General features: G+C 44.1%; 1 protein-coding gene across 3 annotated transcripts; it reads right to left on the reverse strand.

The window, feature by feature from the left end:
- Positions 1-771: 771 nt before the first annotated feature.
- paqr6 (progestin and adipoQ receptor family member VI) lies at positions 772-23,102 on the reverse strand. 3 transcript variants are annotated; one of them, XM_070967468.1, is made up of 8 exons: positions 22,776-23,102; positions 12,409-12,680; positions 9,204-9,331; positions 8,582-8,787; positions 6,619-6,745; positions 5,489-5,585; positions 4,884-5,028; positions 772-3,839 (listed from the first exon to the last, which is right to left on the reverse strand). In XM_070967468.1, the coding sequence occupies exons 1-8, from the start codon at positions 22,834-22,836 to the stop codon at positions 3,574-3,576; spliced, it is 1,302 nt and encodes a 433-aa protein (XP_070823569.1). In that variant the 5' UTR covers positions 22,837-23,102; the 3' UTR covers positions 772-3,573. The 3 variants fall into 3 exon arrangements, with proteins under 3 accessions (XP_070823569.1, XP_070823572.1, XP_070823570.1); XM_070967471.1 differs by lacking the exon at positions 22,776-23,102 and adding an exon at positions 22,323-22,523; XM_070967469.1 differs by lacking the exon at positions 22,776-23,102 and adding an exon at positions 19,049-19,170.
- Positions 23,103-23,387: the final 285 nt, after the last annotated feature.

A 23,387-nucleotide genomic window follows, 5' to 3' on the forward strand; every position in this document is an offset into this window, starting at 1 on the left:
CTGAAACACGTTGAACAAACCTGTGCTTACAAAGTGAAGAGAAACCAGGTCTGAAGGCTGAATATCGGACCACGTCTCAGTTTTTGCGGTGGGATTTTTCACCTGATGTCACCCTGGAGTCGGGTTTCCTGCAGACAGATCTTTGGAGATTCACACTCTGTTACAGCATCACTGCAGCTGTGGCCCATTTCTGTGATTAAATCAGATCAGGAGCTGCTCAGCCTGCAGAAACCCTCTCATTGTGCTGTTCTGCCCTCTGCTGGCCGCTCACGCACACTTCAGGCTCTGACTGCTGTTTGAGTTAAGGATCTGCAACTCACTGCCAACAAAAATGAGATTTTTTTTTTAATTAATTAATTATCCAAAGGCAATATTTTCTTTGTATTTTGCATGGCTTTAGATATGATGATAAGTTGCATACCTTCCTGTTATGTAACAGCAGAGCGACAGCAACTATTTGATGCCAAAAATATCAAATAATTCTTGGAATAATTGTTTAGTGAGTATTTGATGCTTTTCTTTGTTATACGTGTTCTTTAGCTTTTGGAAGAATCACTGTTGGAAATACAACAAGAATTTCTCTTTTTCTGGCTTTTAAAAGACAAAACGATGAATTGATTGTGAAAATACTGATCAGTTTCAGGATACTGTGTTCACTCTAATATACTAATGATACTTCTAACTGTACAGTGTGTACAGTCGTACTGTATTTCAGCTAAAGTTGAGTTTGGTGTTGATCACATGGTGCAACTGTAAAAACATCCAGGACAGTTATTCCATTTATAAAAGGCTTAATTTATTACACAAGTCTATTAGGACAAAGTAGCAAATTACAAATTATACACAGCAAAGAATTTATACATTTTAAGAGTAGTTTGTTGGAGAATTATATCAAAAGTTGTACAAAACGTTTAGAACAAGGCACCAGTAACTCTTTCAAAGCCCCTTTTTACTTTTTTGACAGAAAATCCTCGTTGTGTCGAACGCTTCAGCCCACGCTCGTCTCTGCTCTCTTTCACGTGATCAAACATCCTTCAGTACAGTTTTTTAAAAAAGAAGAAAAGAGCTCAGTTTTCCTGATGATTACAACCTGCAGCAGCTTGTCCACCGACCAGTAAACTAACAGGGTTTATACCGCAAATAGCTTTTGGAGTGAACAGTGATCTGGTCTGGAGAATTTCTGTGCTTGGAATTGATAATTTGGTCAAAATAAATGTAAAAAAAAAAAAATCCTCAGCAATTCAGAGAGGCGGCATCAGCATCGATCTATCTGATGCAGAAGCACCTCTGAGCTCCTCTGAGGAACGAGTGAGGCGACGAGAAACAAACAAACAAACAAACAAACAAAACAACAGCAGCTCAGAAACAAACGGGCTCCAAACTAGTTTGGGTCGATAGCAAAGAACCACATCAGAAGCCAGTAATGATGCAATTCCAAGAATCAACAGGGTCAAAGCCGAGATCAGATCGATCAGCGCTCGGCAGCGCGGAGATAAAACAGAAACAGAGCTGGAGGAAAAGCATCGAGGGCAAACTGCTCGGTTTAGCAGCGACGCTAACCCTGAAAGCATCTTAAACAATCTCCTCTCTAACATAAGTGTGTGTGTGCGCGCGTGTGTGTGTGTGCTCTGTGATTCTACACATTCGATCTGCATCCGTCAGCTCTCCTGCAGCATCCACCTGTCACACACCTCGTGCCCGTTAATCACATACATTTCCCCTCTCGTTAAACTCTACCCGCACGGCTAAAAGGCTGTGAGCATGTGCGTTAGCCGCCCGTTTCCTGTGACTTCTCGTGTTATCGGTGGAATTAAGTGTCAATTTGTGCTTTAAATGCTCCAAAACAGATGTTAAAGCTACAGCAGAGACGTTTGCTAACAGTGAACAGCACCTGTGTGCAGGTGTGTGAAGCTCGGCCGAGGCTGCTGTGAGATCATTTATGCACCTTATCAAGACATTTTTGTCCATTATTACGTCTTTAAAGCTTTGTTCTCTTAAAACAAGGGAAACAATAGATAATTTTAAACTGTTTAAGGATTTTTCTGCAATCTGGACTTTTCTTGTTGATTAATCTGATCATTTTTTCCTCAAATCAACAGTTCTGTCTATAAAATTTTAACACTTTTTATCCAAAAAACAGGCCAAAACTTAAAGACGATCAGTTCACAATGATGTAAATCTGCAGAAAAGACTCAAATGATTAATTATCAACGTTTAAACTAATCATTTCAGCTCTGAAGCAGGCAGATATTCTTAGAAAACTCTTGAACCAGCGTTGGAAATCATCTCTGCATCCTTTTCACTCGTTTTAAGAAAGCAAAGCTCAATAACGGACGAGGTCTTCTCTCTTCTCTCATCGCTGAGTTAAATATTCAGGATCCCCTCCAAAGAAAAAGAAACGCTCGTCTCCTTTCACCCTCATGCAACTAACACATGCAACAAATACACCAGAGCTAGAAATATATAAGACAGTTGTTATTTCATTTAAGTCTACACAGCGGCTTCATGGGATACAGTATTTAAGGAGTGTGATTGGTCCGTTTGACTGCACCAAAAATACTGCAACACCTCAAAACTCCCATTTTAATCTGAGCCCAATCTCTCCGTGTCTCTTAATTCCACTCACACTTGTTACAAACCACAAGTGTTGGACAGAGCTGGACGTTAAAACGCCTCCAAAGACGAACGACAAACGCTCCGAACAGACGTTACGATACGTGACGGAGGAGCGAGGGGAAATGGTGCCGTTTGCTCTGAACATAAAAATTGTTGAAGACCTTCAGGGGGCATGAGGCCACTATATTGTTGCCATGGAAACCTACTGTTATAAAAATGGTACCTGTCTTTTAATCGCTGCTGCTGCACTGGAACATTTTTTTTTTCTTCCTGCTCGGGCAGATTGTGGGGTTCATAATAAGGGAGGCAATCAGAAAAAGAACCACGCTGGTCTTCAAATCAATCCAGTCTGTGCTGAGTGGAATCAATAGGTGGATATATAAGAGCCGGCAACGCAATCTGCATCGCACTATGCAGGTCGAGACGATCGAGGGATGTTTAGGACGAAGACGGCTTTATACATACAACAGCCTCCCGAACGGAGGAGTCCAGTTACAAGGAATGAGACTCTGGCCTAGAACAAGAAGAAGCTTGTGAAATGAGAAATCTAATCCCTGCAAACTGCCACGTTAAATGCTCCAGTTTGAGATCTACTGTAAACACTGAATGAGGTGGAGGTCTACCGTAAGGCACTTGTGTTGTGTTACTACAGCGCGCGTCCTTCAACCCAGAGCCTTTGAAATGCACACCTCCAAAATAAATTAAGACAGAAAAGGCTTCAGTAAGTGCGACTGGGTCCTCAGCTTCTGAGTAAACACATGAACACACACTGCAGGTGTAAGACAGCGTCTCACGCCTGGAGACGACGCGCCGCGACCTGTCCGAGCCGTAAAACTGTCGGTGTTAAACGAGCGCTACGGTGAAGTGCTGACTGAAACGCTGCCGGGGCAGACGGCCAATCCTTTCCTTTGGAAAGCGAAGCGGCCGTTTTGTGTGTGTTGGTGGGAAAAGACGCCCTCACTGCTCCTTGCACCCGCGGGCGGGCGTGGGCGGCGTGGCGGAGCCGCAGCAGGGCTTCCACAGCAGCGGGGCGCTGAAAATGCCGATGATGCCCAGGTTGAGGATGAGGCTGAGGACCAGCACCCCAACGGTCCCCAGGAAGGAGGGCATCGCCACGTGGGCCGCGAGCGCCGCCCTCCGCGACGTCATGTCTGCGATCACACCCTCCATCTGGAAGTGGGTCCCCACCACGGCGCTGACGTGGAAGAGCTGGTGGCTGTGGCCTGCGTGACAAGACTCAGTGTGAGAAACAAAGATGGCCGAAATTCTAACAGAACAGCTGTCAATCAATTAGCCAATCGATAGACGACAAATCAGCAACGATTCTGATGTCCTCTGGTTCCACCTCCTCAACCGTGAGGTTTGCTGCTTTTCTGTTTTATGTAATTGTCAACAAAACATTTAAAGATGGAGCTGGACCTGCAACAACTAGTCAATCAATCGATTAGTCAATTAACCAATAACTGTTTCTAAATGTCAAGCAAACATTTCAAATATTTCAAAATGCGATGATTTGATGCTTTTCTTAGTCGTTAGCCGGAGCTGAGGCGAGCCGAATGAAGCCTGGTTTCTGAAACCTGAGCTAAGCCGTAAACATGCTTATTTCTGCTGTGAAGTTGGGTATTTTAATATGGGGGTCTATGGGGATTGACTTGCTTTTGGCGGCAGCCTCAAGTGGCCATTTGAGGAACTGCAGTTGCTGCTTGACACAATATACCGATCACAGATAAAACCCTTCACGATTTCTAATGAACTCATTTGTAAATGTGAGGTTTTGCGAATCAGATTTAGTGTTTTGAAGATCAGCTTGTTATTTAAAATCTGTTGAACTTTCCTGCTTTTGAACGACGTGTTTACATCACGATCAAACCGTCTCCTCCGTCTCTTCTTCTGCACAATAACCAACAAACCCAGCAGCTCTTCCTTCGCACTGAGAGGAATGAGCACGTTTTTAGACGAAACGCTCGACCTGTTTGAAACCTCACCAGGATCAACAACAGAGCAAAGTTTTAGTTTACACACGATGACATCAAAAGCCTCTTTGATACGGAGCTATTGTGTTGTGTCAATTGTCCAGAAGTCAGCAGGGAAAACACTCCAGAGCAGGTGAAGACAAAGGACAGCGAACAGAAAAGTCACAGGAGGGTCGTAAAACCTCGTTAGCTTTGCTGCTGAAGGCTCATTTGTAGCAGCACATGCTCGGTGTATTTGCTCTGCCAGCACTTTCCTTCACTCTCAACCCACATCAGCATCCAAGGAGAACGTACCGAAGTAGTCGAAGCGCCCCGGGGCCAACCTCTCCGGGAGGTGGGCGGTGAACAGGAAACAGGTGAGGAAGGCGAAGAGGAGGTGGTAACTGTGACTGGACAAGGCGTCGCTCGGGCTGCAGCTTCCCCCGCAGCAGATGACAATCTGCATGCAGAAAAAACAACAGAAAACACCAAAAACCAGCAGATTTATCTCAAAGTCCCTCAAAAGCAACAGAAGATTAAATACTGATGATCCACCTGAAGCACACGAGCCATCAGTGATGTTACAGCATCGCTAACGGCACATTTGACCTATTTAGGGACAAAAAAGCCTCCAACAAACGACTTGCGTAATAGTCGCAGTGATTAGGGGAATTACTTGATGGCAGTGATACATTTGTATTAGATTAAGAAAGGAAATCAGTTTGTGGGTTAGTGAGCCAAAGTCCTGCTCAGAGTATTAAAGCCTGGCGCTAATCAGCTCTGAGCGCTTACGTAACGAGACCAACGCACAAAGCACCACGCGCTGCAGCCGTGGAAGGAAAGGCTGCAGGGCCCGGAGTGAATCCAGGGTTTTAACATAAAAGCCGACCTGAACACAAACAGAGATGCTCAGTACTGACCCGGTAAAACAGAGGAAGAGTGTCAAACATAAAGGGGACGATAAACGCTCCCGTCCTCAGAGCTTTACTTCTCTGTGGGAACTGCAGCTCCAGGAACCTGTGGAGACAAAGAGCAATAACTCACAGACGCACAGGAACACACATATTCATATACAGACAGAGAGAAAAACACACAAAAATTATAACTAGCCTGTGATGACCCCTCTACCACCCACCCACAGACCAAACTGAGCTGTAAAATGACGTAATGCTAGAAGCCCAGATGGGGCTTGTGTCCATAAAGCTGCACGTGTGTTTTGTATCATTACATTAACAGAGAGTTGACCACACAGCTAACGACAAGCTAACGCCTGTGAAAGCTCCCAAAGTGAGCTTTCCTGTCTCTGCTATGACGTTTCAGGCCCTGAAACAGACTAGCAGGCTCGACTGGACGTAGCGTTAGCACCTTGCATCCTTTCCACCAACAGCTCCTAATTAATGAGGTGCTAATAGGTGTCCACTGGGTTTTAGTAATGGACAACATCATTAGGAACCATTAACTTTACTTTCTTTTCTTCCTAGAGCCAATATAAGCTCATGGACCAGGTCAGCTGATTGCACATATATTAAAATGAGTTGGCTGAGAGGAAGAAATTAGTTTTGAGTGAAGTGGGTTTTCCAGCCTCAGTTCAACCTGCAGCATTAACATATCAGTTCTGTACTTTAAAAAGTATTTTTACTTACTGTCACTACTTAAACGAATATTGATTTAAGGACGAAACATTTTTCCACACATGAATCTGCTCTGAAGATGCTACCAGCTGAGGTCAGGCTGAGTTTACCGCACATCAGTCGATAACAGCTTCATTTAAAGTCGGTAACACGCTCGTGGGTCAGCGTGTCTGTAAGAGCCGCTGAGCCCGCAAGAATTTCATCTGTCTGGGTTTCACTGCAGAGTTTAAGGGTCACACGATGGCAAAAATAAGCACACAAGTCTGAGGGAGTCATTACAAGCTCACATTTTCCAGCCATAAAAAAGTCACTTTTGTTTAAATCAAATGCTGCAGCACTGCATCTAAAAGTAAAGCCTCACCTGTGGGTCTAATGATAAAGGGGTTCATGCAGGGGGGGCGTAAGCAGCAGCCTCTTACCTGGAATAGCAGGACAGACTGGTGCAGAACAGCGTGTTTCCAATGGCAATGGGGACAAAATGCTGATGGAGCCAGGTGTTCACCCAGCTGTCCGGGATGACGTAGTAGCCGTAGCTTATGGCACAACCTGAACACAAACACGGGACACTGAGAAAACTGATCTGACCTGAGGTTCAAATGCAAGTCTGGAGAGATTATTCCTCTGGTGTCCTTCCACTTTAAATTCATGTATATTTGAGCACATGGACGTAAAACTTTCAGTTCACTTTGTACAACTACTGATGGTGTTTCTGAACAATCACGTAACATGAAACCAGGCTTAATCTGTTTTTTAAGAGTCCTTCCAAGAACGGCAGCACAATAATGTCCCACAAACCAACACAGAACAAACACTCACTGACAAAAGAAGTGACCAGGAGGCTGAAGAGACATCATACTTGAGCATCTGAAGCTTAAACTTGAGGGACGATCCACATGAGAAGTGATGCAGTCTGTCTGCTACGCTGTCTTTTCCGATACGACCACTGGGGGTCGCTAAAGTGGGATTATTTCAAGCTCTGCACACTGAGGCTTTCCGCTTTCTTTATGTTTAAAACCATTTAAAACGCTGTCTGTCTGAGATTGTTATTCTTCCAAACGAGTATCTGCGCAGCTGAAAGCATTTCAGTGCGCTGGAACAAGCTGATATCAAACGTACCACAGAGCAGACGTCATCTCCCCGAGAGAAAATCTGCTCTGTGTGTTTTTAATAGACCCCCCCCCCCCCCCCCCATCAAAGCTCAGCCTCGGACTGTAAACTCTGTCTTAATGTTTTGTCCTGCAGAGAGAAAAACCCTCCTGCAGCTCTTATCCCTGAAACGGACTTTTGGACATTTCAAACTGGGCAAATCTTGGCACTAAGAAGCTTTGCGGTAGATTAAGGATCAGTCTGCCCGGGGCCCCGTCGTTGGAGATGGGACTGAAGAGGCCCTCAGTTAATGCTGGTAAAAGTTTGACTGCTGGTCTGCAGGTGAGATCTTACAAACGGAGCAGAGATCATAAACGCACTCGTAAAAACAAACACACTCGCGTATAATCAGAAACGCACACTCAGCGGTGAGCAGATACACTGACAATGCATACATCTTAAAATATACCTCTGTGTGACTCTAAAGGTCAAGGGCAGGTCTGTACTCGCCTGCAAATGTGCAAACAGTCTCATCAGACGCTGCAGGTCAACATGTTAAAATGACAACTTCTGCAACAAGCTCCTGATTCTTAAGAGACACATTTGGTATTTAGTTCATTCTTCCGTAATTCTCCCATAAACGCTGATACAGGATGGCAGGGAAACATTATTCCTGCTTGTCAGGAGGACAAATAAACTCAATCTAAATGTAATGTAATTATGTAATTATTTCCCAGGAAGGAGCAAAACAGAGAGACATGAGAGAGAAATCAGACCTGCCCTGATCGCAGTCACATGAGTCACACGAGTAGACAATGCTCAGTGTGTTCTGCCATGTCGCTTAGCAGGGAAGCAACATATGACAAGAGACAAAAGACTGTCTCCTCTGTTGGCTAAAACACGTCACGTCTCACAAAATGTCCAAGTAATGATAAGCAAAGAGAACAACGGGGCGAAAAAATGAAAATCAGATGCTAATTCAGCACCAAACTTTTAAAAAGGATAAAAAAAAAAATAAGATAAATGCACACAGATGGAGCTTTTAACCTTGATTTTCACCCACATTGTAGTACTTTTGAGGTACTTTTTTCTGTGATATTGTACAAAAACACTGATAACTTCATATATGTACCAGGTAGCACTTGTTGCATTAAGTGCCTTGCTCAAGTGCAACTCAACAACAACTGAGCTGCACTTGAACGACGGTGCAGACGACCACTCGTGCTCTGCAGAAAACCCAAACGCCTGCACCAAACCTTGTGTTTTAGGACCCCTCCCCCGTGTCTGAGGTCTTACCCAGGCTGTAGAGGCTGAGCGCTCCGTAGTCGAAGAAGTAGCAGATGTGGCGGGACTCTGGGGACATGGTGCTGAAGGTGTGCGCACAGCTGGAGGTGAAGGGGTAGATGCAGATGAGCAGCATGTACACCAGCAGGGGCCAGGTGTAGCTGTCAGTCAGGAAGTTCAGGGTGGAGCAGAGGACGCAGAAGCGCCACAGGAAGTACCTGCAAAATCGCCATTTTGCCTTAATCATAAATGATTCTGTCTTCTGTCCCACACTTGTCAAAGGTTGTTGGACTTTCCTGACATCCTGCACGTCTCCATCTCATATTTATTTTGATTCGGCTAATCGGATTTTTGGGGGTAACGTTTCCAGACTTTCTAAAAATCTTTGCAAGTTTTATCCACCTGTTTATTTTCTCTCCCGCACTGTGAAGAATTTAAGGGATTACATCTCAGATCTTAAACAAAGATCCACATACTGATCCTGACCAATGTTTGCACAGCTGGAAAGTTAAGGTGTGAGTTCAGTTTACTGTGTTGAATATGACTGGACTCTGGTCACAACCTTGCAAAAGTGCACCAAAAACACAAAGACACATTAAATGAACATTTAAAAAAAAAAAGTCTTGGCACGCACCATGTTGGCAAGAAGTGGGTCCAGATGTTTACTGTCTCGTTGTTCATCTGGAAGCTGCTGAGGACGCAGTCCAGCGCTGAGCTCCGCGGGTGACGGTATCCAGAGATGATGCTGTCCTCCCTGAACACCTGAGGACCACCAGACATTCCAGGTGAGCAATCAGACTGTATAAGAATCTGCTGTTACCTGGAGGGACAAGCGCACCTTTCACCTGAGAGGGCAGCATCCTCGGAAACCTGGAGTGAGGAGAGCTGATTGTACTTCTGGGATCTATGACCTCTCACGCTTGTTCTTGTCTAAAACAAACTTTCTGTGCGGTGGCTCCTCGCTGTTCTTCGCTTGTGATCCCTTAAAATGAACAAGTCTGAGTTTTGCAAAGTTCCCCCATTTATTGTTCCATTTGAATAATTGTTACAGGGCAACATTTTGCAAGAAACAGCACATCTGTGATGCCGTTCGTGTCCTGTAAATCTATAGTCTCGTCACCCCTCAGATGTATTTTCTAACCCCTTGAAGGATCCCAACACCCAGACTGGAATCTACTGCTTCAGTCTACTTTAATAAGAGTCACATGCTGACTTCTACTTTTGAGGAAGTGGTGAAAACTTTGGTCCAGAAAACGTCTCGGGCCGGCTCTAACGGAATGTTCCAAGAGGGAAGATGTGAAGATAAACAAGGACGAAAACAATATAAACATTTCCCCGAGCAGAAGAGACCTGATATCAAGTTAAAGCCAAAGAGGCTGCAGCAGAGCGTCCAGTGACTTAGCAACGACTCGCAGCTTTTAAGTCAAGCAACTTTCAAAGCTTCATGTGGATCACTGACTGATACATCAGACGCAGGCTTTAGACACCCTTTCACATTTGCTGTTAGTGCCTGATGGTGCAGTTTGTCTCTCGTACAGCGGACCGAACGGGTTTTACACAGCGACGACAGTTAGCTTTGAACCAACCTTATCAACAAGGCCAGCAACCCCCCGACACTCTTCACACCCCACCCCTACCTCTACTTGTCACACTGACATTGCCATAACTATATGCGTTACATTCACGCTCTGCTTGGACTTCTTTCTGAAAAAACAGACTGTGCTTCTGTGAAAAAAAAAACAAAACAAAACACTGACTTGTGTATTTATATTGTTATATTTTTCACTTTTTTAAGAGCTTCTTTTTAATAGATGTGTGATGCACCAACCTCACCAAAGCAAATTCCTCGTATGTGTAAAGTCGTACTTGGCAATAAAGCTTTTTCTGATTCTGATTCTGAAGACCAAGATCACAGACAGGCCAAAAAAAACCAAAAACATATTTATAGAAACTCAAATATTTAAACTCTGATAAAACAAATCCAAGGTCACATAATTCAGCAGCTGACACTGAAACTGACTGGAGAATCTGATGTAAAACTAATACAATGACGGCTTATCACCCGAAGTAAGGTCGCCGGATCCTTCCACAGGTAACAGGCTCACTGGTAACAGGTGATAGTGGGATGACTGGGTATGGAAGGGGCGTCCTGGAAAGGCTCCGTCGCTCACAGGCGAGGATGGAGCGAGGTTCACCACTTTTCAATCATTTTAGAAAGGCTGAAAAAGCACCCATGACGGTAATGGAGCGTGGCACAGTTTACAGATTGAAGCCATTAACTCCGCCCGCCTCCTGCACACCACCTCTGCGTTACAACAACAAACACACCAGGAGGAGCTGAGGCCGACACAGGAGGAAGAATGTGTGGTGCAAGATCTTCGTACGTCTTTGCTCTCTCAGCAGCAGCAAACTAGTTTTTGTTTACTTGGATATCTAGCTAATGTTGGCATGGCGAGTCATGGGTGGAGCAGTTGGAGAGAAAAGGAGCCTGGTCTGTTGGTCCTGTTTCAGTCAGTCTCCCTCACTCCGTCCAATCAAAATCAAGCTGCTCGTGACAGTTGTGTTTGCGGTGTCCTCGGAGAACAGTGATAATTAATGGTAAAAGAAAACACTGTTGGCACATCTGACACACCTCTGGAATATTTTTCAAAACATGAACGTTATTGCACAACCAGGTTGTAATTATGGTAATGTGTCCTTACTCGAACGTGCTTTTAAAACTTGACTTAGCACACAAAGTCTCTCTCAACTCATCAGCAGGAGCTGTTTCTACAGCTCATTTAAATAAAAAACCCTAAAAGGCAACACTCACATCATCTTATAATGCCTCTATTGTTCTGCCATCGTGTTATCTTTAATTTGAGGCTAGTTTGACTGATTTTATGAAACATTTTGTATTAACAAATATGTGTTGCTGCCAGTTGACAGCAGATAAGTTGCTTTGTCTACTCTGCACGTTCAGATCTTGTCAGCCAGTCATTCCTCATGCCTACGTATGTCTTCACTGACAAACCTGTGAGAGTCCTGCCGTTGCATAAGAGGGTTTTGTGAGGAATTCAGAAATTGTAAACTATGCATTACATAAACAGTGACAGGAAACAGACAATAAAATGCAAAGAAAGAGGAGAAACTTCAGTGGCGCTGTGCAGCTTCTCCAGTGAGCTGCATGCGAAAATTAGCCTGCAGACTCTCTTTAATTAACGAGTAATCAACAACTACTTAGCAATTCTTAGCGTCCTTCAGCTCATTGTTTTGGATTTACAGTCCATGACTTCACTGTTTTGTTTCACTCATAAACTGTGTTTCCAGGCAGGTGTTTGCAGCCAAAAAGCTGTGATTAATCCACTGAGCCCTACCTGTCCAGGTCTGAACAGCAGCAGACAGTTAGCGAATGGTCGAACACAGGCTAAAGAGCCTGGGGGTGGTTGAGATAGAAGTGGAAAGTGACTATTAGATTTAATGTTTCTCTAAGTCTCATGAAAGTGAAATTAAGCAATAGTTTGCTACATCATCGAGACGTTGTGTTTACAGCTCGTCACACTGCCTCCTAGTGGCCAAAAAGACTACCCACTACCCTAATAGGGACGCGTGTCCTTGTCTATAACTTTCACTGCACTCACCCTCACCATTTAGTCCTTAATTCAACTTCAATTCAAATTGAATTAATTAATGGAGCTCTAAGCAACACACTGTATGACAATGTGTTGCTTAGAGCACAGAGGACGTGTGCCGAGGTGATAACAGGTAGGTCACTTCTTAGACTGAGAGCACCACATATTTATAAACAAACAGACCTGTTAAATATGTTGTAACCTCGTGGAGAAGGACTTCTCTCTTACCTTGGGGACCTGGTGGATGTCGAAGAGCTGGGGGAGCTTGATGCTGAGCATGTCTGTGGGCAGTCTGATGGCACCCCTCCCTCTCTGGCAAACCTCAATGAGCCTGGCTCGTCCCCCGCGACAGAGGACTAACCAGACCGGGTAGTCAAATACCGGGATCCGGGCCCTTTGTCCCGGAATGGCTGGCTCCCATCGCAAGCAGCGTCCCCACCCCTGGCTCCACCCGCCTCCGACGCCACTACTGGCCCCGATCCCCCGCCACACTGGAAACACTGCGGAGACACACAGCAAACACACACAATGACACACCAACGCAGCAGCAAAATCTCTTTTCTCTACACAGGCTCGTTATCAAATTAACGCTTTTTGAGCTTTGCATGGCGACGCACCTGCAGCGGCCCTGTGTCACCAGCGGGTCCCTCAGGTTCTCTGACCAGGGTTTGTTCCACAACCATTCAATGCATGCACACACATGCATGCATCTACTCATTCATTTTACATACAGTTGCATGACATTGGACTTCTCAACGCTGTGTTTCGTCTTTGCCCTCATGTTCACAGGGCAAACATCAGCTATGAAGTTTATATGACAGAGTCCTCAAGCGTGATGTCTTTGTTGCAGAACAATCTCTCATTGTGGCTGCTCCTGAAACATACCCAGACATCGATTTGAAGAATGCCCGGCATTGTCACGTTGCGCTGAAAGCACGCATGTAATAACGACATGTTTGTGAGAGCCAACGCTACACTGAGCAGTCAATCTCTGTCAACAGACGGAGCACGCCATCAGCTGACGCCACGACAGCTTTTCAACTTTAAGTCACAGTTTGAGACACGTTTCTCTGCAGGTCTGACAGGTTAAATCATTTCCTGGCATCTCTCCTGTCATTACAGCTCGCACCTCGAGGGGCTCCTCGTTAGCAGTGTGGGAGCGACAGGACGGGACCGCTGCTCACTGCAACCCAGCTGCAGGCCCTGGCCTGCTAACTGTGACAAAGTGAGCTTTGTTGAGGCAAAGCCTCGAGAGTACAGGGCCAAAGGATGACTGTTACATGCTGCACTGGATGGAAATGAGGCTTCTCCCGCTCTCTCACACGCACATGCGCACACACACACACACACACAGAACATGCACAGATACTCTAACATGTATGCACAGCGGCACAAATCCTGCATTCATCACGGCTGGAGGACGTCAGAGCACACAAACAGCAACAACACACACACAAGACCACAGCCTGTGTCGATGACAATGGCTTGGAAGAGCCAGTGAGTTCAGTGCAGTGTGAAAAAAATGCTCATTTGAATTCAGATCATTAGCATCGTGTGCTGCCAATGATTTGAATAGGCAGTTAAAGATTTGGATGTGCTGTCTGGAAACCGAGACGGATTTGAATGGTAATGTCTATTCGTGCAAAATCTACATAAATTAGATTACAACTGGCTGAGAGATGGGACATGACAGAGGGACGCTTTCTGACACCAAATCCAGCTTTCAAGGAGCCAAACAACTCAAGAACTTTTAGGTTACACTGAATTTTGGACTCAATGTCTCTAGATATGACCCAGAAAGATATTCTGGAGGACACGGACTCTCCTCTGCGATGATACCAGGACACACTTGTGCATTGTATCTCACCAGAGCTTGATGACCCAGGAAGTAAGTCAGTGTGTCCTCACAGGCTGGGAGTGTACATCTGAACACGTCCTCGATTCCCCTTCAAACCCATGTGCAAACACACGTTAAGAAGCATGTGTAGAGTCTGAGAGGATGGAAATGGTTTGCTCAACTTCAAACACAAGATACAAGACAGACAACAGCACTTAATCAGAGTTTGGAGGTCGGGACCAGAGCCACAACTTCAGCCCAACGCTGCGATCCTTCCATAAACAAGACGAGGTCAGAATTGATAAGTGACAGCTGTTTTAAACCAGAGAAAAATGAGTGGAAAAACACTCGCAAAGTCGCATTAAGACTCATCTCTCTCACCTTTGACTCTTCACAATCAGTTCCCAAGGATTTACAAAACCCAAGATGTTACAGAGTTGACGTGAAGCATCACACGAGCATGCACAGGTCAGAAACCAACCCCTCCTCACCCTGCCCGCCTTTCCCAGGTCATGCTGCTCACCGGATGGAAGAATGGAGTCAGACTTCTGTCCCGAGAGCAGGAGGACGTATTCACACGGTATGAAACGCAGACGTATAAGAAATTTTGCTTTTCTTTTGTAGAGCCTCTCTAAAACTTGGCTTGGACAAAGGCTTTCTGCGCAAGCGGTTTATTACATCGAGCATGAGTCCTCCCACAAAAGATAACATCCACCATTAGAAGCTGATTATGGTTTCCTGGAGATTCTGAGAAATAATATTTGGTCTCTTCTCCAGCACTTCTGAGAAAGCCGTGAAACAGATCGTCCCGCGTTCGAGGTAGTGTTGTTTGCATAGATGACTTGACTGTTTGCTTTAGACGTTTAGTTTTCAGAAGCGTCTTCGCGAAGCGCTCCTTTTAAAAACAGTCAAACCACAGTGTGTTTTCATTCAGGATGATTTCATGGCTAACTGCTGACATTATTCTAACCTCTCTATAAACCCTGGCTTTACTGAACAATATATCAGCTTCAAAACGAGATAAAGAAACTGAAACTGAAACTTTTCTCAGACGTTAACAAAGTCTTGATGCAGAAAAAGTGACGCCGTCTTTTTAGTGCTGGCTCTAATTTATTGGATTTGAAAGGAAACAATGACAATGAGGTGACACCTCTGTCACCACATAATGTGGAAACATCTTTTAGTCGACGGTGTTCATCCTTCTAGTCGAGTTAATGAGGCTTAATGTACGCCAAGGGGAAGCTTTTCTGGCTTTCCTGTGGTGGACCAACACCTTATTAACACTTCATTAAGGTTTCTCCTTTAATTTGTGGTCGCCTTGCTGTTGAAACACATGCTCATTTGGACGGACGTCATGTAACTGTTAACTTGGCCAATCAAGAGCTTACCTCACTGCTTGGCTGTATGTCACAGGTCACAGTTCTAAGATTGGATGACTACGTATAACATGCACCACATGCCCAACACTGTTCACCAAATCTTAATGCATCACGCTCATGTTTGTACACACAAGAGTGCAAATAAGCATATTTCCCAAACTATTCCTCTAAAGCTGAAACTCAACAGTTGAACCTCACAGTCATTTAATCTCAAATCCAATGCACTACAGCTGAAAACAATGAAAACCACTGTCTTAAAAACGGCTCCACTGACTTAGCATCGCACTCCTGTAACATCGTCGGACTGACAACGGACAGTTAAACAAAAAGGATCAAAAACGATGCAGCAGAACCAGAGAGATCGTCTTTTTTATTCCATGTGTTCTTCTTCCTTCAGCCTACATTACCCACAATTCAACACGACAGTTAAGTCTGAGATTCAGGAGTTTTGTACAAGTAGAGGCTCATGTAGCCTACAGCTGCTTGTCTCCAGCAGAGATGACGAGGGTTGGCTCACTTCTTTCTACAGGTTTATTTCATTTTTCGAAACTTGCAGTCCTCGGGGTTAACCTGCAATCACTCACATGACACCATCTGAGTCACTTCATCAGAGCTCACCCAGCTCACTCTGCAGCACAACACAAACAAAAACAGAACACTTCAGGTGCCTTTCTTCATATATGCAGCATTTTTCTGTGTATATGTTAAAGGTTTACTGACATGCAGCCATGAAAACATCTGCATGCCCCTTTAACCTCCAGACGGTCGTTGTTACCTGCAAGTCCTGAAGCAATTCTGAACAGACCCAAACACCACTTCCTTCCTTTTTTTGTTCTTCTCTTGACGGCTGAAATTCTTTCCCAAACACTCGTGATGTTGTCACATGACCTCTCTCAATGGACGTCTTTACTGGCCCGAGGCTGACAATAAGAGGCCTGTGCAGAAAGCATGTTGCCCACGCAGACGGACACACGCGCGGTGCCGCGTTTACCTCGGCTCACGCTGCAGCACATGCTACAGAACGATCCACGGTGCTGCTGAAACATGTCCAGTCCCACCCTCACACATGGCACAGGAGCTACTGACTGGTGGGCTCGCTGATGGATAACATACAATCTCTTAAAGGAGCAGTTTTATTCTGGACTTTCACAATCACCTGTTTGTGAATTCAAGAGTCATTGTGTGTCATGCTGTGATTATTCAGTAAGGTTAATCACACATATAGGTTTATATATGCACGCATACATACTGCTGGATTCTGCATTTTTCCCATACTGTCATTCAGCAACAATCCAGAAAACATGCCCAAACATGCCACAGCCTCCCATATACCTTCCACACTGTTGAGGAGAGGAATGGAGCAATGCAATTAAAAGAACTGGTTCTTCGAGTTAGGAAATTCATTAATCTTATTACTGAAGTGTCTGACTGCACTGGATGAGTATAACCCACTGAAACAGCTGGCAGACTGGTGTTGTGACCTGACATCTGCTGCCAGTTCATGAAAAGATCTCAATGCGACGTTATACGACGGTGAAAACGCAATCTGTCAACACATCATAAACAACTAACACGGCCACAAATGCAACCAATTAATGTTAAAAACTTAGTCAATCAACATAAGATTTATCTCCAAACGTTCAGTTTAAGAACATTTAACAATGCCAAAACATCTGGTTCCAGCTGTCAAATGTGAGTATTTCAGGGTGCAATTAGTGATTAGTTTCATTATAGGTTATCAATAAATCTGCCAATGATTGTCTCAGTTAATCAGTTGATTGGTTTGGTCCACAAAATGTCAGAAAGTAGTGAAAAATGTCCAAAACTCAGAGGTATTCAGTTTACTGTCATAGACTACAGGATGTGCTGCTTGATTCTAATCAATAACAAGGATTAATCACTGATAGGAAAAACAATCCTCTCATCTGCATCTCTCGTTTCCTCCAATAGCCCTAATTAACCGCTTCCCTCTGACCGAGAGCTTGAGGTTACTTGCGTGTTTGCCACTTCTTGGCTTAACCCTGCACGCAGGAACATACTCTAAACCTCGTCATGAGACGTGTGTTACAACTTCCTTTTCTCTGCTTTGAGTCTGAAGTCACACTGGAATGTTTTTCAGAAGGTGTTCCTCCTCGGTCAGCCCTCTTCCTGGTAAGTGTCTCCATTTCACATTAAAAGGGCAGCTCGACGTTACGCAACACGACTCCCAAGTGTCCTTACAGATCACAATGGATCACTGCGGGAACAGCGAGGTAACGCTCACCTCCCCCACAAAACCAAAGCAGCTCATTTCTATCAAAGTAGCTTTGATTGTATCAAACTAGAGCTGCAACAATTGATCAATTAGTTGTCAGCAATTAAATTAGCAACAAATAACTTTTTTAGGAAACAAAAGTCCAGCTTCTTTAGTGTTTCTTTAATCCTCTGTGACAGTAAACTGAATATCTCTCTCTTTTTTTTTTTTTAGCATTTTCTGAGATTTTATAGTTAAGTTCATTAGTTGCAGCCCTAATTTAAAACCACGTAGTTGCGTCTAAATCTGTTCTTTACGATATATTTTGGGTTGCATGTGACTCAAATTGAAAGTTTCCGGTCTTTACAAATCGAGTATAGGATACATTTAAGACAAAAGACTCATCAGACTTGGTGTGTGGTGGAGGCATGTTCCCTCATACCCCACAGTACCTTCAGTACACCTGACTATCCACTTTGTTTATCCATGTTCAAACGCAGGAATTTCCTGTTTGGCCTCTGCCACAGTAAACTCAGTACTTGTTTATCTGCTGCAGTAAAAGACAACAACATTCAATAGGTTTGGCTTCAAACTGAGACAGGGCTGCAATTAATTAGTATTTTACACTAACTATCAATTAATTTTCTCAATTAAAGTCTATAAAATGTCAGAAAACTGTGAAAAACGTGGATCCTAGTTTCCCAAAATCCACGGTGATGCGTTCAAATGTCTTGTTTTGTCCGACCAACACTAAAAAAAATCCGAAGAAAACTCACAATTAATTGATTATTAAAACAGTTTCCTGCTAATTTCTTGTCAATTAACTGAACCATTAATAAACCAGGTGCTGTAGCACTAAAATGAGATGTACGGGAAAAAAACTCTGTTGGGTGACAAACATGTAAAAATAATAATAATAATAAAATAAAGTGTGAAATCAAAAATAAAAATGCCCTGCGCGAGCTGCACGCTGGGAAAGAGAGTCTTTGTGGCGACCGCTGACCATATGGAAAAATCCAAACCATCTCCAAGCTGGATAAGAACAGCCAAACCCTGACATTGTGTTTCTCCTGGAGGCTCCTCCAGAGGAAATATGTAGGAAAACACGGCAGTCACATGCAGCTCATTTGGACCGTCTCAACCCTGAAACTTCACGTGTGTTTCACATTTCCTCCTTTCTCATTAAACACGACATCCCAGGAATTCCTTTAACAGCTGCAAACTTAAAAAAAAGAAAAGAAAAGAAAAAAAGAAAAGAATAAAAGCTTAAAACGAAAACAGCAGCTCGGAACAGAGAGGAGACAAACAACAGCTTCTACTTCATGAGTCCAAGCAGCAAAACTTCGCCTCAACGATGCGATGGCATGGCGAGGAAAAACATCATTTTGTCACACGAATACTTTCAGCTTCTCGGCTTACCGCGACCCTCGGGCATGCGGAGGTTGAAGGGTTCCTCCCGGGATGTCTCCGTGAAGACGTCGGGAGCTTATTGTGTGTCAGGCTGGGCTGGGTACCTTTTCTTTCCCGTGTCTTCCCTGCTGTAATTGTGTGCCGAGCCCACAGCCTCTTTTTCTCTTGTCCCGCGCGAGCCAGTAGGAAGCGTCGCTCGGTGCTCACGTGGATCACTCGAGCAACAACAACACGAGCCATGTGTGTCCAACCGCCGTGCGCGCGCGACTGCTGACATGACAGAGGCAGTTAATGGGACCGTTAACGAGACAAACCGAGCAAAACCGAAGCTTTAAACACGCAAATTTTGCTCCTGTACTTTACACCATTCTCACTACACAGAGGAGTGCGTAGATACGTCACCTTTGTACGTTTTAAGGTATTTATTGATACTCTGGCCTGCCTTGATATCGGTTTACCAAAAGCCTGTAGTACCCTTGCTAGCTTGTTTTTAGCCAAGTTAGCATCGCTGTAGGGATGGCTAGCAATGGTGGAAGAGGTCCTCAGATCTTTTTAAACTAGCAATACCACAGTGGAGAAATACTCTGTCACAAACTAAAGTATTAACATCAAAATCTACTTAAAACACCAAATATTAAAGTAAGTAAAGCTTTAAAATAAATGTAGTGGGTAAGTACAATATTTACCTCTAGTGGAGTTAAAACAAAAAGTAGCATAAAATGGAAATACTCAAGTAAAGTCCAAGTACTTCAAACTTGCACTTGAGTTCAGTGCTCGATTAACTTTCAACCACTGATGGCCAGTAGTGTAAAATCTACCTTTTAATTTGCAGCTAACCCATGGGAAAGCGTAAGTAAATGTAGCTTTAGCTAAGGCTGTCTAGGTGTAGTTATCGGCTAATTTTAACTTTAAGATTGTGGGTTTTTAGCTCTGCTGCAATTTAGCAAACTTGGCATTCTGTTTTCTATGAAATTAATCCTGCAAAAACAATAAAAATCATCGAAATCCATCAAATAACTGTTGGGATGTTTCAGTCTGGACCAAAGTGGACTGAGCAACGAACAGATAATGCTGTCCCTTGAGCTACAACACTAGCATGGCTAAAACATACTGTAATGACTTCAATGACGCAGCAAGTGATGTCAGTCACACATGATGGTTGAATACAGGAAGTTACTCAACATCACTCAGCAAAACTGATTAAACCTCTGGGATGACCAAATGACCTGGAGGTTACATGAAGTCCAGTTGCTTTTTCACTTACTCCTACATGACATGACCTCGATGAATGAGAGGCTTCATGTGGACCTGTGGGGACACTCCTTTGTCCAAACTGAGCTGGGAGGACATCCTGTTTCATTCTGCACATGACAAAGATCTACTTTGTTTGGCTCTCTATACTATCATATTTCTGATAAAGGTCTTATTTGAGTTCATCTAAACCCAGAACGGTATTAAACACTTCAGGGATGCGAAAGATAATTTGGCTCCACACATTCGATAAAAGGCGGACTGAGTGTGGCAGTAAATGCTTCACCTTGCCATGCAGTTATTGCCCATGAGTTAATGTTCTTGGCTAAAAAAGTGATTGATTTTATGTGTCACGTGTCAAAGAAGCCAATGAAAACACTGCATCATATTCTGTGTCAAAAATGTGTCACGAACAAATGGCACACCCTCATAACTCATATCATAGAGTAACACATTACTCTGAAATCTTAAAATAGCAGGCTGTATTGTCTGTATTGTATTGTCCCAGTGACATTAGCAAAAACTTCTCTCCTGTTTAGAGGTTTGTAGCTGCTGTGCTAGAGTTACGAAACAATGCCATATTTCACATATCGTGGCATCTCTGCGCTGGCTCCCCGTTGCTGCTGTTGTGACTTCAAGGTTGAAGACTTTGGAGCCAGAAGGAGCCTTTACTTACATTCTCTGCATATCTGCTCTGCGTGTTTGTCATCTTATCGCTCTGAGATCACGATTAGAGAGTTCGCTGTTAGGGCTCCAAGCCTCTGGAATAACTTATCTGAGGAAATCAGGGAAGCAAAATCAGCCTTTTCAGTAATTTGTTTATAATGTTCCTGTTCTAGCTTACTGAGTTTTGTCTGATTGTCTTGTATGTTTTGTTTTATCGCAAGAGTTAACTGTGTTTTTCAATAGCTTTATTTATGGCTAGAATAAATAAATAATGATATTTAGAGATAACTTTTGAAAATCAGTAATCACCTGTGGTTGGAGATGACATTTGTAGATGCTTAAGTACTCATTAGAAGTTAGAAGTCACTGTACATCACTGGATGATTGTTATTGATGCATTAACATGTGAGCGGCATTGTCATGTTATTGTCGTTTAATGTGGAGCTGATTGAGCTACATTACATACCACAATCTACAGCAGTGCATCATATTTTACATCCCACAAATTTCACTAAGTGTTGAACCTCGCTCCATCCTCGCCTATCATCGACTGAGCTTTTCCAGGATGCCCCTTTCATACCCAATCATGATACTCTCACCTGTTACCTAATCAACCTGTTTACCTGTGGAGTGATCCAAACAGGTGTTTCTGGAGCGTCCCACATCTTTCCCAGTCTTTAGATGCTCCTGTCCCAACTTGTTGAAACGTGTTGCTGCATCAAATCTTTGTACTGGTTTCAATTGAGTACATGTCAAAAAGGATGAGAAAATCATCACATTCTGTTCTGTTTTACAGGGAATACAAACTTTTCTGGATTAAGGGTTGAATCTAATCTAATCCTGTTTTGTAAGTAAAATGAACACCCAAAGCAGCCAGAAAGCAGACTGGTGAAAAGTGTCGTTTCTCTCTGAACTGTGGTGGAGTTGAAGGAAAGCAGCAGAGAATGGAAATACTCGAGTACTTCAAATTGCACTTAAGTACAGCGCTTAAGCAAAAGTAATTTGTTACTTTGCACGACTGACAATCATCATAAAACAAGAAAGAAGAAAACAATAGGAAAATATGAATCTACCATTAATTGGCACACGTGAACAGAGCTCGACCTGGCTGCCTAGAAACTGCGCCATACCACGAGCGGTTACGTCACTGTTTATTATTCTGAAGTAAGAAAACTTGGCTGTAATGTTTCGGAAGTACTATTTGGCAAAGAGCGGCTCGCTTCCTAAAAATGGGAGTGACCTCAGAGTACAAACCTCCAGAGGAAGAGGAGTGAGTTTAGAGAAGGGGCTTTCAGAGAGAAACGCGCAGTGTAAATGCGCAGAAATGATGCGGCCAAAGCAGCGCAGGACACGCAGTAACTCTGACCTTTCAGCTCGACGAGTCCGATGGGATCATTGTAGGCTCAGATGAGGGGATTCCAGAGAGAGGAAAGTAAGTAAAGTTGTACTTTTCTGGTAACAGAAAACTTATTATTCCATAATTATTTCCCAGTCGGGCCCGTCCGTGTTGCGCCAAACAGACTCCGTCTCTCCCTCTGACCATTCCTGCAGGAGCCGAATAAAAGCACTATTTTGCGTCCCCTAATGTGGAAATCCCACCCTCGGGGCAGAGGCTCTCTTCCATTGGATGTGACAAAGAAACAAGCCTCGTTTTTCACGATCAGGAGACAGAAGCAGAGAGGACGAGAGCTCCGGCACCATTAACATAACAGCAAAAAAAACGTGGATGGCATTCATTGACACATGCATCGCTGTTTCTAAGAGGTTTTAGCAAAAAATGATAAATAAGCAGCAACAAAAGACAAATTTGGTTACTTACGCATGAACTCCAGGCAGGCGAGGCACTTCCCCACAGCAAGCACAGACCCCTGCATGGACATTTCTCAGATCTCACGCGTCTTAAACGTCAACTTACTTAAAGTTAGAAATCTATCAAACGGGTTTTCTGTATGGTTAAACCTCTCATCCTGTCCCAGCAGCCCAATCCGTCCACTCTGGAGTCCCTGCAGCCCCACAGCTTCATGGGCTCACAGAAAGAGGATTGCCTTGGGTCAGTGAGGTTTCACAACCCCCTTACCCAGCAAAAAAAAAAAAAAAAAAAAGGGGGCCAGTACCAGCGCCAGTCCTGGGCTGCTGGGGTGGCACTGACCCCGCTGCCAGGGGATTGGTTATTCTGTGTGCTCAGTCAATGGTGGGCACGGGGCCCGGGACAGAGTGGAACACAAGAGATGGAAGGGGGAAAAAGACAAAGAATGGCACAGGGAGACCTAGTTACAAAGAGGAGGCAGAGGCTCCGAGCAAAGGCTTCACGAGGAGCTGAGGGTTCAGATCTCAGGTTCACCGTGAGGATTTCACACGCAGGGTGAGTGTGGAGGGTGAAAAACACCCTCCGAGCCCAAGCTGATGTCTTCAAAGCCCCAAACGCAAAAAT

This window comes from Chaetodon trifascialis, chromosome 7, assembly GCF_039877785.1.
Source record: "Chaetodon trifascialis isolate fChaTrf1 chromosome 7, fChaTrf1.hap1, whole genome shotgun sequence".
Classification (NCBI taxonomy): Eukaryota; Metazoa; Chordata; class Actinopteri; order Chaetodontiformes; family Chaetodontidae; genus Chaetodon; species Chaetodon trifascialis.

Bases quoted from the DNA above. Each gene is read 5' to 3' on its own strand.
- paqr6 (XM_070967468.1), bottom strand. From the start codon at position 22,836: ATGTCCATGCAGGGGTCTGTGCTTGCTGTGGGGAAGTGCCTCGCCTGC. The intron at 8,788-9,203 runs GTGCGTGCCAAG...GCGATTTTGCAG, and splicing joins ACCCACTTCTTGCCAACATG to GTACTTCCTGTGGCGCTTCT. The intron at 6,746-8,581 runs GTAAGACCTCAG...GTTTGTGTTCAG, and splicing joins GCTCAGCCTCTACAGCCTGG to GTTGTGCCATAAGCTACGGC.